Below are 14,950 nucleotides of genomic sequence, written 5' to 3'. Positions count from 1 at the left end.
CATTCAGTTAATATTGGGCAAGACATGTCCCATAATAAACTAAAAACAAATTGCAAATGCAGCGAATGAGTTTGTAAAGTTACAAGCTTGATGAAGTCATTGAATCCAAGTGATAAGGGACCAAATACTAACAGTTAGACTACACTATAAGTGAATTTGCCCAAATACTTCTTCAAATGTGGGTACTTTATATATAAAGTGCTGTTATGTCTAAATGGTAAAACAGATAAGCATGAAAACACCCTCAAATAAACTAACATTCTGTAATATTGATCATTTGATCTCAAATCCAAAATGCTGGAGTAGAGCCAAAATTAACATTTTCATTTCACTGTCCAAATATAGTGCATTCAGAAAGTATTCAGACCCCTTCCTTTTTCCCACAGTTTGTTACTTTACAACCTTATTCTAAAAAAAGTTTTATTCCCCTCAATCTACACACAATATCCCATAATGACAGCGAAAACAAGTTTTTAGAAATGTTTGCACATTTATTAAAAACTGAAATACCTTATTTACATAAGTATTCAGACCCTTTGCTATGAGACTCAAAAATGAGCTCAGGTGCATCTTGTTTCCAGTGATCATCCTTGAGATGTTTCTACAACTTAATTGGAGTTCACCTGTGGTAAATTCAATTGACTGGACATGATTTGGAAAGGCACACACCTGTCTATATAAGGACCCACAGTTGACAGTGCATGTCAGAGCAAAAACCAAGCCATAAGGTCGAAGGAATTGTCCGTAGAGCTCAGAGACAGGATTGTGTCGAGGCACAGATCTGGGAAAGAGTACCCATAAACATTCTGCAGCATTGAAGGTCCCCAAGAACACAGTGGCCTCCATCATTCTTAAATGGAAGAAGTTTGGATCCACCAAGACTCTTCCTAGAGCTGGCCGCCCAGCCAAACTGAGCAATCAGGGGACAAGGGCCATGGTCAGGGAGGTGACCAAGAACCTGAGCTCCAGTGCTCCTCTGTGGAGATGGGAGAACCTTCCAGAAGGACAACCATCTCTGCAGCACTCCACTAATCAGGCCTTTATGGTAGAGTGACGGAAGCCACTCCTCAGTAAAAAGCACATGACAGCCCGCTTGGAGTTTGCCAAAAGGCACCTACAGGACTCTGACCATGAGAAACAGGATTCTCTAGTCTGATGAAACCAAGATTGCACTCTTTGGCCTGAAAGGCAAGCGTCACGTCTGGAGGAATCCTGGCACCATCCCTACGGTGAAGCATGGTGGTGGCAGCATCATGCGGTGGGGATGTTTTTCAGCGGCAGGCACTGGGAGGCTAGTCAGGATCGAGGGAAAGATGAACGGAGCAAAGTACAGAGAGATCCTTGATGAAAGGTCCTGAGTGCTCTGGAGCAGGTTCAGACTGTGGCGAAGGTTCACCTTCCAACAGGGCAACAACCTTAGGCACACAGACAAGACAACGCAGGAGTGGCTTTGGGACAAGTCTCTGTATGTCCTTGAATGGCCCAGCCAGAGCCCGGACTTGAACCCCATCGAACATCTCTGGAAAGACCTGAAAATAGCTGTGCAGCGACGCTCCCCATCCAACCTGACAGAGCTTGAGAGACCCTGCAGAGAATAATGGGAGAAACTCTCCAAATACAGGTATGCCAAGCTTGTAGCGTCATACCCAAGAAGACTCTAGGGTGTAATTGCTGCTAACGGTGCTTCAAAAAAAGTACTGCGTAAAGGGTCTGAATACTTATGGAAAATGTAATATTTCAGCTCTTTATATTTTATACATTTGCAAACATTTCTAACAAACTGTTTTTGCTTTGTCATTAAGGGGTATTGTGTGTAGATGAAGGAGGGGGGGAAAACGATTTAATTAATTTTAGAATAAGGCTGTAACGTAACAAAATGTGGAAAAAGTCAAGGGCTCTGAATACTTTCTGAACGCACTGTACATATGGTGAGGACCAAACACTATAATAGTAGCTGAGAGGCTTAGGGGTATTAGAGCCACCCACGATGGAGAGGGATGAGTATTGCACGTGGGACACTGAGTGTTGCAAGCAAGACACAAAGAGGTAGGTATGGTTATGGAGCCACTATTCCTATTGGTCGTTCTACCTTGTTCACTCTTTCAAGTTTCATTGTCACATGCACAGGATACAACAGTATAATGAAATGCTTAACTCTCTCTTTCTATCTCTGCCTACAATCTCTTTCTCATATCTGGTAGGTACTACTGTGGTCACAGCAGTCCCAATCCATCAGTTCCTTTTGATGAAACCACAGCTGGATCTCCCTCTGAGCCCCCTCTACTGAATCACTGGCATGGACCACATTTCTATAAAAAAAAAAAACCTACATTCATTAGTTCATTGTTAATGGCTTGAAGTCCAGTTTTTAGTATTTTGCCATTGAAATGATGCTCCAATTTTCAAAACACACTCAATGATAAAGTTCAATGTTTATACTGTACATCCTTTTATTTTTATGCCTCTCAAAATTCATATTGTCGTCCAATTCAATTATCATTAAAATATTTGTTGAAAAAGGTATTGTGCCAATTATTTTAACGTGAAACATCTTTCAATGTGAATCTTTGTTGAAAAAGGTTCACCTGCTGATGTGAATGCTGAAGTCCCCTCGAACGGTGCCTGCTTGGGCCTCGACTGGGTTGGTGTCTCCTATCATGACCCGGGATGTCCGGACCACATTATAACCCTCCCACACCTAGACAACAAGAATGAATGAAGTTCGCCATCAGGATTAGGGCAATCCTATTTCAAAATCAGTAAATTCAGCAAGTTAATTGAAAGTCAATCAATTTGGCACTAAATCAATATTTGAACACACTGCCACTGCCATTATCTAATCCCTACACAAGTGGTTAGGTGGTTTTGAATTTAACATAAGGCAGTGTAGTCTGGGAATCTAAAATGAATTGCTTTATTTAATTATTGTTTCACACTCTAGCCCCATTTATCCTGGGTGATTACATGCGTCCGGATAGGTGCAGTGAAATGTGTTGTTTTATGGGGTCAGCCATAGTAGTGCAGCGCACTTGGAGCAAATTAGAGTTAAGTGCCTTGCTCAAGTGCACATCTACAGATTTTTCACTTTGTCGGCTCAGGTATTCAAAACCAGCAACCTTTTGGTTACTGGCCCAACGCTCTAACCGCTAGGCTACACTTGTAAGATATCCAGACACATGACTACAGCCCTGACTGCCTCTAGAGTCGGTGGTCAGGAAGATCTGATCACAATGCTTCTTTTAAATTGCCTACACCCGTCTATAAATGTGGGCAGAATCAGAATGTCAGGACAAAGGACGTATGTTAGCACCAGGTATAAAACGGGGCTTCTCATTTCATCTGGCCATCTTTTCACTAAAACCGATTTGGAGGGTCATTACTCAAAACGAATTGAATAATGGTACAGTAGGTAGCCCAGAGGAGGTGGTTAGAGTCTAGGGCTGAGTGATGAAAAAGTTAACTGAACTGGCAAAAGGAGGGTTGCTGGTCTCAGATCATGGCAACCATCTACTACCATTGTGCAAGGTACTTCAGCAAGGGCCTTAAGAGCTGATTGTACCCGTTATTTTATAGAAATAACTGTCCAGGCGTCCATCTATTAGAGGACACCCAGACTGATCAGTGAAGTGAGAACAGTGTGGACTGATTCAATCCGTATCGCTGAAGTTCAGTGCTATAGCATGCTTGAAATGTAAAAGATAATTTCCAATTGAGCCGTCATTTCCAGCCTTTACCTTTCAATCGCGCTATAGCGCTGAACTTCGGAGCTACGGACTGAATCGAGCCCTGAAACGGAGCAATTGAAGTTTGGATTATGATGCTAGATAGAGGCAGGAACCCTCACCATAACAACTATGGGACCAGAGGTCATGTAGTGCAGGAGACTGGGGTAAAACGGCTTCCTCCTTAACTCATGGTAATGCTGAGAGAGCTGCTCCTCTGGTGCCTGAAAGAAAGCCAACATTGGGTTAACCTTTATTTTAAAGTCTGGTATTTACATAGACATTTATGAATAAACCACATCCATGACAAGTTACAAATATTGTATCAGAGGACAAGTTGAAGCTACTATCATATTGCTTATTATCATATTGCTTATACCTATCCAATCCTTTCAGATGCCTAGGAGGCAGGAGCTTTGGGGTTCATTTGGAATTGGACATTCTCACCTGTAGCATCTTCAGGCCCACCAGTTTGAAGCCTTTCTGTTCAAAGCGTTGCGTGATATGCCCCACAAGGCGACGCTGGACCCCATCTGGTTTCACTGCAACTAGAGTACGTTCTCTCACACCAGGGATCCCTATACACAGAGAAGAATTACTCTCACACACGTGCTCTATTAAACTTTTAGCAACGCGCATGCCCCGCCCACCTGTAGATTTCTCCATTTCAGACAGAAATGTCCTGTGTTTTAGTGGTGCAAAATCCACTTGTTACTTAAATCTCACTTGTTACTTAAATCTCACTGGATTGATTGCTTTCATTTTACTCTTGCGACTCTTTCCAACTCTTGCTTGTGCCCTTTCTTTTTCTGCGTTATTGTTAGGACCGCAGAAATGTTTGCAGTGACCTATCAAACACACTCCGGTAATGGCTGAAATGGGCTCGATGGACTATAATGGTTGTCCTTTGCATCTGTAGTACATGTTTTCTAGAGCCCACTATAATGACTCCCAAGATTGAAGTATCGGCACCTTCAATGGAGCCCAAATTGACAGTGTCCCTTCTTATACAGTGCATTCGGAAAGTATTCAGACCCCTTGACTTTCCCCACATTTTGTTAGGTTACAGCCTCATTCTAAAATTGATTCAACTGTTTTTTCCCCCTCATCAATCTACACACAACAAAAAGCAGAAATATTACATTTCCATAACTATTCAGACCCTTTACTCTGTACTTTGTTGAAGCACTTTTGGCAGCGATTACAGCCTCAAGTCTTCTTGGGTATGACGCTACAAGCTTGGCACCTGTATTTGGGGAGTTTCTCCCATTCTTCTCTGCAGATCCTCTCACGCTCCGTCAGGTTGGATGGGGAGCGTCGCTGCTCAGCTATTTTCAGGTCTCTCCAGAGATGTTCGATCGGGTTCAAGTCCGGGCTCTGGCTGGGCCACTTTAGGACATTCAGAGACACTCCTGCGTTCTCCTTGCTTTGTGCTTAGGGTCGTTGTCCTGTTGGAAGGTGAATCTTCGCCCCCAGCCTGCTCCTGAGCGCTCTGGAGCAGGTCTTCATCAAAGATATCTCTACTTTGCTCCGTTCATCTTTCCTTCAATCTTGACTAGTCTCCCAGTCCCTGCCGCTGAAAAACATCCCCACAGCATGGCGCTGCCACCACCATGCTTCACCCTAGGGATGGTGCCAGGTTTCCCAGACGAGACACTTGACATTCAGGCCAAAGAGTTAAATGTTGGTTTCATCAGACCAGAGAATCTTGTTTCTCATGGTCAGAGTCTTTAGGTGCCTTTTTGAAAACTTCAAGTAGGCTGTCATGTGCCTTTTACTGAGAAGTGGCTTCTGTCTGGCCACTACCATAATGGCCTGATTGGTGAAGTGCTGCAGAGATGGTTGTCCTCCTGGAAGTTTCTCCCATCTCCACAGAGGAACTCTGGGAGCACTGTCAGAGTGACCATCAGGTTCTTGGTCACCTCCCTGCCCAAGGCCCTTCTCCCCCAATTGCTCAGTTTGGCCGGGCGTCCAGCTCTAGGAAGAGTCTTGGTGGTTCCAAACTTCTTCCATTTAAGAATGATGGAGGCCACTGTGTTCTTGGGGACCTTCAATGCTGCAGAAATGTTTTGGTACCCTTCCCCAGATCTGTTCCTCAGCACAATCCTGTCTCTAGAGCTCTAAAGACAATTCCTTCGACCTCACAGCTTGGTTTTTTCTATGAGATGCACTGTCAACTGTGGGACCTTATATAATAGACATGTCCAATCAATTTGAATTTACCACAGGTGGACTCCAATCAAGTCGTAGAAACATCAAGGATGATCAATGGAAACAGGATGCACCTGAGCTCAATTTCAAATATCATTTTTTATTTATTTATTTATTTATTTTAGGGACAGGTATAAACAGGGCTTTAAAATCAGTCTCTCCCTTGACCCAAAAGGTAATTTCCTCATTGTGGCATTACAGTATTTTGTAGTTCCTCTTGCAGGTGGGTTACGGTTCTCTGTGTTCTGGGTTGCCTTAGAGTGGTGGTGGTGGCGGCAGCACTGGTGGTGAGGGCTATGTAGCTGGGGCAGCTCTTTGAGGCTGAAGATAGCCCACCCCCACAGTGTGCACACGTTTGCATATTTTGTTGTTGTTTGGGCAGGCTTTGTGGTGGTGGTTTTCTCCACACCTCAGACATTTGACTGGGTTATTGTACTGGGCTGAATTTTTTTTGAATTCTTGGCATTTGAAACAATGTTTAACTATGGTGGGTGGATTTGCCTTTTCAACTCTGTAGTGAAAGTAATGCATGAAGAAGCCTTCCTGTAGTAGTTGTATGGAGTCTTCTGGTTTAGAGGTGAATTCTGATAAATGTGGCGGGGAGGTGAGTTTGTCTGGTGAGGATTCTGTTTCTCCAGCTCGGCACGGACTTCTTTAACTGGAATGGCAGTGTGGAGCCCTGAGATGATGACCTGTTTGGAGGGTCTGTCCTGGGGTAAACCATTCCTCCTTTGTTGTGTTAGGAGGCATGACAGCTGTGCCCCAGCGAAGGCGTCCTCGGGCCAAAGAGTGAGAAGTCTATTCAAGAACGGAATGTCTCTGGTGAACACCAGGATCCCTCTCTTTATGTGGGCCAATTTGGTTTATACCACAATTTCCCGTTGTTGGTTGCAGAGACCGAGTTTGCTTTTTTTCCAGGTTGTCCATGGCCTTTATCAGGATGTTTTTTCTTTGTTCAGAGGCTGTTTGGAGCATGGGCTGTGACATACACATTTTTTATATAAAAGTAAAAAATGGATGTTAGAGACAATGCAATAAAATGTACCTGGCTTCTTGAATTATAAAATGAGTAACAACTACATAAATATTTAAAATAGCCTATGCGGAGAGTTTGTTTGAGGACCGAGCCGCTTACACTGTAGCTAATATGCTCCTGGTGGGTAAGGGATTACGATAAGAGAAGTGGAGTATGAGATATAGCAGATAGGCCTACCTGCTTTATAGAGTGATTATTAACTTTATAAAACGTAGTAAACAATCTGCTTGGTGACAGTGAAGGTGATCGGGAATCGAATGCGACATTGAAGAGAAAAGTGACAGGAAACAACAACAAAAAAATGCTTGAATATTTGTGTAGATCTCTCGGTGCAGCGGCCAAATTAGTCCTTCAATTTCTAATTTGAAACGTGTTGTCCATGAAATGCGCTACTCACAAAGTGACTATTGTTTGGTTGCCGTTGAAGTTTTCATAGGCCTCGTGAAAAAAACGTGACCCCCTATGGAAATCAAAAGCACGTCCAACTAATTAGTTCTGCCGCCGGCCCTGTGCTGCTGTCCTGTCTCCATGAACTCAGTGAACTCAGAGCAGGTAGGTTTCCTGCGGTGTTGTGACCCAGATATGGACGTCTCTCATATCTTTCTGAGGTAGGCTAATATAATTATATCCCTATTACTATAGCCAGCAGGATAGCCTTAACTCTGACTGGCATGGAATTCTGTTGTCATGAATAAAATAAACATTTATAGGCCTACTTAGCCTTAACCCAAGGTGGGTATACCCAGCCCTTGAGTTCTCAATTGAACGTTTGGACCATAGCTGGATCAAGTTTCAAGTTTAATTGTCACGTGCACTACTACAGTGAAATGCTTGCTTGCTCTATCCCAACAATGCAGTAGTACTATAAAACATTTATTTAAAAAAGTAAAGTAGAACAAAAACATAAGAAATAAGAAGAACACGAGAAAGTAAGTACGCTATATACAGGGTTAGTTCCAGGCTCAGTGCCAACACCATATTTACAATGTGCATGGATACTGGAGTGGTAGGGTTAGATATGCATTGGTACGGTGACTAGGCATCAGGATATACACATGACCAAAAGTATGTGGACACCTGCTTGTCCAAAATCTCATTCCAAAATCAGGGGCATAAATATGGAGTTGGTCCCCCCCTTTGCTCCTATAACAGCCTCTACTCTTCTGGGAAGGCTTTCCACTCAGAACATTGCTTCCATTCAGCCACAAGAGCAGTAGTGAGGTCGGGCACTGATGTTGGCCGATTAGGCCTGGCTCGCAGTCGGCGTTCCAATTTATCCCAAAGGTGTTTGATGGAGTTGAGGTCAGGGCTCTGTGCAGGCCAGTCAAGTTCTTCCACACCAATCTCCATAAACTATTTCTGTATGAACCTCGCTTTGTGCACGGGGGCATTGTCATGCTGAAACAGCAAAGGGCCTTCCCCAAACTGTGGCCACAAAGTTGGAAGCACAGAATCGTCTACAATGTCATTGTATGTTGTTGTTAAGATTTCCCTTCACTAGAACTAAGGGGCCTAGCACTAACCATGCAGCCCCAGATGATTATTCCTCCTCCACCAAACTTTACAGTTGGCACTATGCGTTCTCCTGACATCCGCCAAACCCAGATTTATCACTCCAGAGAACATGTTTCCACTGCTCCAGAGTCCAATGGCGGTGAGCTTTACACCACTCCTGCCGACACTTGGCATTGTGCATGGTGATCTTAGCCTTGTGTGCAGCTGCTCGGCCATGGAAACCCATTTCATGAAGCTCCTGATGAACAGTTCTTGTGCTGACGTTGTTTTGGCACACAACATTTTTTCTCAAGGCAAGCTGAAGTCGGTGATTGGTCAACAGTAGGGATTCTTCAATAAAGTATTTGTTGTCATTCAACGACAGACTCGTTTTCATGCAAAAGGAAATCTTGAGAAATACTGCACCACACGTCTTAGTTAATATAAAATTGCGCGACTAAGATCTCCTTGGAAAAAAACATCAAAATTAATGTTAGATTTCTTGAGTTGAGTTATCTTAGATGAATTCTGACTATTTTGAGGAAGTGTATACTGGCTACGGCTTCTCAAAATGGACAAACAGTACTATCGCTGCTTTTTTCTTGGATTTCAAGAGAAGGTTTTTTAAGGGAGCATGCGAGCACACTCGTAAGGTTCTCGGCTAGGTGCCAGCCAAACTGAAGCATGCTGACGCCTTAAGGGTAGAGAAAGAGATAAAGGGATTGTAGACAGAGAGGTGGGGAGGTAGAGATAGAAATAGTAAGTGTGGGTTGAGAGACGGTATAGATCATGGGTCAGAAACAGGCTTCCGCCAGTGAATATTTTTAGGCCCCCCAAGATCTGTTCCCAAGTATTCCCACAAATGTAAAAAAGAGATGTGATTGTGTCTTAATGTAATCAAGGTATGAAATTATTGTATTTGAAAATAATACATTTTGGGGCTTAGCTGTGGTCAATTTGCACTGCAAATTATTTATAATTATTTTCCAGCCCCCCGACCATTCACTCCAACAAAAATCGGCTTGCGGCTCGATCTAGTTGCCTACCCCTGGTATAGAGGGTGCTGTGCAGCATTGAATTGTGTGATGCGCTGGTGAATTATTGATGGTGCCACAGCGCTGAAGGGCGAGAGGAAAGCACATCACTTTCCCACAGAGACGGTCACCTCTCCATCTCTCACACACACAATTGTTGTTCTAAAAGGTCAGCACTCATGTTTGTTGTTATGGCCCGTCTTTAAGTTTTACGTTTATCAGAGACGACAAAAGAGCTGCTCTCCCCCTCTATCTCTCTCTACCTTTCTCTAATCCAGAGGAAGAATGTTTGATCTGCCAGAGTCCTGCTGCTAAAGCTGCTACGCCTCTCACTCTCACAGAAAGAGAGAAATACACCCCCCTCTCAAAGAAAGAAAGAAATACACCCCCCTCTTTCTACCTCCATCTCACCCTTGATCCAGCAGCATACCACCCTGCATACCACTGCTGGCTTGCTTCTGAAGCTAAGCAGGGTTGGTCCTGGTCAGTCCCTGGATGGGAGACCAGATGCTGCTGGAAGTGGTGTTGGAGGGCCAGTAGGAGGCACTCTTTACTCTGGTCTAAAAAATATCCCAATGCCACAGGGCAGTGATTGGGGACACTGCCCTGTGTAGGGTGCTGTCTTTCGGATGGGACGTTAAACGGGTGTCCTGACTCTCTGAGGTCATTAAAGATCCCATGGCACTTATCGTAAGAGTAGGGGTGTTAAACCTGGTGTCTGGGCTAAATTCCCAATCTGGACCTCAAACCATCAAACACAAACTCATTTCCTTGACAATAAACATGGGGAACTTTGACGAAAGGCTATCAGAACAGGTTCACAAATAAGATACATCTTCATGATACCTCGTGTATGGATTTCAACGACACTAAAATGAGTTTGAACTCCTGGAAAGAGATCAGGGAGGTAATGGGGATAGATGTGGTAAAGAGGTCAATAGAATGCAGACCATTGGAGACAGACGGACAATGGAGTGGCGCAGATTCTATAAATCTGATCTAACAAAGTGGATATTTGTCAAATCCATCCTGATTGATGTATTGTAACAGGCCCAAAAATATTTGGGATGGAGATGCAGGTGGAAAAACGGTGCAGCACCGGGAAACGGACTCCAACATCTCAGAAGAGGTAAGGTCTTCTCGTTTAACCAGTTGCTTGTAATTAGCTGGATGGCTATAGAGATTAGCCCTGAATCACTACGTGTGGTGCACAACAATTTATTGGATGTGTATAACAGCTCCCCGAAGCGCAAGAAGTCTGAACACTCCGACTTCTCTGTAGGCGGCATCATTTTAAATACTGTACGGCCACTGCAGATTTCGGATTGACCATCATTTGGCTTTTACGGTGGAATTGCCCAATTCCATTCCACATTTCCAGCTGGATCGCATTTTGTACAGCAGTCTCAGGGGTTAACGGGAAAAAAATAATCCCATGACTGAAACTTAAGTCGATCTCAGATCAATTGTCTGGAGCCAACCTCCCCTTTCATGTCAGAAAGTCATGACCATCATTTCTTTTAGGGAAAGAAGATCATTTTGCGCATGTATTAAACTGCTAGTTGGACCAATTCCAGTCCCCTTGCTTAGAGGATCCAAGGTCCTCCCCGGGATAATTTTTATGTAGAAGGACTGAGAAGCTTAGTTCTGGTGAATTCTACTACAAAATGTATGAAAATAAATTATGCTGACACCATATAAAATATAATTTCCACTTCCAGAAATGGGCCGAAAAACATATTGGTAAAAATAATGTTTCAATTATTTTAACATATTGGACCATGTATCTAGCCTATGCATGGTCTATTTATTAGATGTGCTATTAGCAATAAGCATTATCACCTGTAGCCTAACTGATACAGCATAGTGGCAATAAAATGTACATAGGATGAAGCTTGGGGTTTGTCCATCTGCATTTACCCCATTGGACACAACATCCTGATTGTTATTATTTTATAATAAATATATAAAGAATTATTCACTCAAAAAAAAGTATTTGTAGGTTTATATTACAAAGTATGCCATTGCCAGTTTAAGACGCCATTGCTCCTTTAAGAGCTCTGTTGCACAACTGCTCCTAAAGCATACTTGAAACTCTGGTTGTAAAACTGCATTTGTAAAATAATGCCGCACGGGGGTACAGGTCAGAATAGTTTTTCGGTTCAATGGCTGCCGGTGTGGCCATGAGGTGAGGGTAAGATGGGTGGAAAGGGAAAAAAGGAGGAAAGTTCAACTTAAGCATATATGGAATGGGGGAATGAATGCACAAGCCTTCTGAAAGATCTGATCAAGGAGAAGATGGCAGACAGGAAGAAAAATTGAAAAGTGGAACATGTTTTGAGTGAATATGCAGAGGTGGATCACACAGAACTTTTAGAAGAGCTAAGAAAATTGAACATGACCAGAGTGAGGATGAATTAACTACGGTGGCAGGTGTGGTGAAGATCGCAGAGTTTGAGCCTCATCCTGATGAAGACAAAGATGATTCTGGCCCAGTGGGAGTGAGATTTTTTGACAGAATGGATCTTTGCCTTCTGGCAAAACGATATGTGGTGTCAGGTTGGGTGGAAAAGAGGTTGGAGATTGTTGGGTTGGTGAAAGTGACTCGAAGTGGAATATTGTTGATTTTTTGTGGAAGTGGAATGGTGTAGATATTTTGTGGAAGTGGAATCTTGTAGATTTTTTGCATTTCTGCCTTCCAGGGGGAGCGTGCGCTCCACACCACGAAACTGGGGAGAAGAAATAGGACTTACTTTCCTCTCCGGAGCAGGGCGCTGTTGAAAGGAGTGTTAACTGGGGTGACTAAGTGTTGAGGGTCAACTGAAGTTGAAGATTCCCGGTGTCTGTGACACCCGCCGTTTGTTGTGACGCAAACCTGGTGGAGAGCGTGGTGAAACAGAGAAGACACAATCTGTAATCCTGAGATTTGATGCAGAGTCTTTACCAGACAAAGTCAAGTCAGGATGTGTCGGTTGGCTTTTGTCCCAAACCCATTACAGTGTTTTAGGTGTCAAGCTTATGGTCATGTGGTAGCAGTGTGTACGAGGGAAATTCCTAGATGTGAGAAGTGCGCAGGAGGACATGAGACAAAGGAATGTGTAATATCGGTGTGTGTAAACTGTAGGGCTACCCATGGTGCTGGAGATCAGGTGTCCTGTGAGAGAAAAGCAGGTTGAGGTTGCCAGGATCAGAGTAGTGCAGAAGGTGTCTTATGCTGAGGCAGTAGAGGAAGATGGGCCCCATGGTGGCAGTGGGGTTATGGTATGGGCAGGCATAAGCTACAGACAATGAACACAATTGCATTTTATCGATGGCAATTTGAATGCACAGAAATACCGTGACGAGATCCTGAGACCCATTGTCGTGCCATTCATCCACTGCCATCACCTCATGCTTCAGCATGATAATGCACGGCCCCATGTCACAAGGATCTCTACACAATTCCTTCCTGGAAGCTGAAAATGTCCCAGTTATTCCATGGCCTGTATACTCACCAGACATGTCACCCATTGAGAATGTTTGGGAGCCTCTGGATCAACGTGTACGACAGCATGTTCTAGTTCCCGCCAATATCCAGCAACTTTACACAGCCATTGAAGAGGAGTGGGACAACATTCCACAATCAACAGCCTGATCAACTACATGCGAATGAGATGTGTCACGCTGCATGAGGCAAATGGTCTTCACACCAGATACTGACTGGTTTTCTGATCCACGCCCCTACCTTTATGTTAAAGGTATCTGTGACCAACAGATGCATATCTGTATTCCATTTTACATTTATATTTTAGTAATTTAGCAGATGCTCTTATCCAGAGCGACTTACAGTAAGTAGTGAGTGCCTACATTTTCTTACATTCATGTGAAATCATTAGGCCCAAATCTATGGATTTCACATGACTGGGAATACAGATTTTCATCTGTTTGTCACATATACCTTTAAAGAAAAAGGTATTTCAATTTCAATTGACTGATTTCCTTATATCAACTGTAACTCAGTAAAATCTTAGAAAATGTTGGATGTTTATTGTTGCATTTATATTTTTGTTCAGTGTAAAACTAGGATCACCCTCTTTTTTAACAAAGGCCAACACTGCTTTCAAAGTGTGCATCAAGAATTGCGCTTGCATCAAGAATTGTTGTGCATTGACTGCTTGCCAGAATACATCTTTACCGCCTATGGCTCTCCCAATTTTGATTGCACCTCGAGAGGAATATTACTCTCGCATAGAAGCCGACTAAGTAAATAGGTAAACTATTCTAATATGGGGTTGTCTGATGTAGTTTTAATAACATTATATGTCAAAAATAGAAGCACTGAGTGATGAAGTATAGGCTTTGAATTGCCTACACACCGCTGTTTGAGTTGAAAAACGCGGTGGTGCGAGTTGTAGACTATTTAATTCCAGTTTAGTCTGAACATTGAAGTGTCCGCTACAATCATGCATGTCCGTTTAGTGCACACTGCGTAACAAAGAAAATACAATTTGAGAAAACATTTATTTGGGAATATATTTAGTTAAACATATACCATATGTCTGTAGTAGGCTTTAATCTCCAAACACCCCCAGATCTACATCTCAAAAACGACCTCTCCAGAATCCATATGACGGAAATCCGTCGCAGTGACAGAGAACTTTAATCCCTACAGTTAAGTGTATCTTTTTTATTAGAACAATTACTTATCGCTAATATTAAAGTTAAATTCGAAATGTTTCCAAAACGGTATCGCGTGCGAGGTGTATTTGCGTTTGGACAAAACATTTGGGCAGCTTTGCGCCATTTCTCTCACAAGGCTAAATGGGACGTCCAATAACTCAATTTAGCCAGCCAGTTTAATGCAATGTAATTGGAGACATGAATACTGTAAAAAGCCTATATCAAAGATTATCTATATTGACAAGATAGTCAAGTGACCGCTCTAACAATGGAAATACATGTCCTCAAAGATAGGAGGCAATGACCTCCATACAAAAATTCCTCACTTCGTTGTCTTATCTTTGTGTGCGGAGTACGCACTCTCGCATTTCCTCTTCCTCTCTGCCCACATGTCGTTTTTTCATTGCAACTAACTCCAAACGTTGCGCCAGTGGAATGTGTGTCCAGTTACAACTTTTGCAGACAAAATAACTTCATTATACAAGTCCAACAAAATCATGAATAGCCTACTATAGCCTACTACTATAGTATGTTAGACTAGAGTGGGCTACTAACCTGATGTGGTACTGTATCCAGCGCGTCGATGTCCAAACAGGAGGGAAAATGCGAACTCAGGGATATAACTTTTTCTAAATGGTAGAACTCCCCGACAGTACGGACTCTGCAGGATAAGGTTTTTCAGCCAACACCTTTGAAATTGAACCATTATTTAAACAAGCCAAAGTTATTGTCGACCTGTGAGATTCTTTAACATGTATCTATCTACCAGTAAGATCGTAACGTTAGTAGGATAG

At 43.0% G+C, this 14,950-nt stretch overlaps 1 protein-coding gene across 1 annotated transcript; it reads right to left on the bottom strand.

The window, feature by feature from the left end:
* Positions 1-1,888: 1,888 nt before the first annotated feature.
* LOC120024509 (nucleoside diphosphate kinase-like) lies at positions 1,889-14,950 on the bottom strand. Its single transcript, XM_038968781.1, has 5 exons — positions 14,712-14,950; positions 4,170-4,300; positions 3,845-3,946; positions 2,586-2,698; positions 1,889-2,309 (listed from the first exon to the last, which is right to left on the bottom strand). Exons 1-5 carry the CDS (start codon positions 14,860-14,862, stop codon positions 2,189-2,191), a joined length of 618 nt encoding a protein of 205 aa, XP_038824709.1. The 5' UTR covers positions 14,863-14,950; the 3' UTR covers positions 1,889-2,188.

Source organism: Salvelinus namaycush, chromosome 2 (genome assembly GCF_016432855.1).
Source record: "Salvelinus namaycush isolate Seneca chromosome 2, SaNama_1.0, whole genome shotgun sequence".
NCBI classification, from domain to species: Eukaryota; Metazoa; Chordata; class Actinopteri; order Salmoniformes; family Salmonidae; genus Salvelinus; species Salvelinus namaycush.
This window is presented reverse-complemented; position numbering and strand designations above follow the sequence as displayed.

What these genes read in the sequence shown, in the direction of transcription:
- LOC120024509 (XM_038968781.1), bottom strand. Translation starts at nt 14,862, where the DNA reads ATGGTTCAATTTCAAAGGTGTTGGCTGAAAAACCTTATCCTGCAGAGT. An exon ending in TGGGCCTGAAGATGCTACAG is followed by an intron (nt 3,947 to 4,169) that starts GTGAGAATGTCC and finishes GCTTTCTTTCAG; the next exon opens with GCACCAGAGGAGCAGCTCTC. An exon ending in TTCAGCATTCACATCAGCAG is followed by an intron (nt 2,310 to 2,585) that starts GTGAACCTTTTT and finishes TTTTTTTTATAG; the next exon opens with AAATGTGGTCCATGCCAGTG.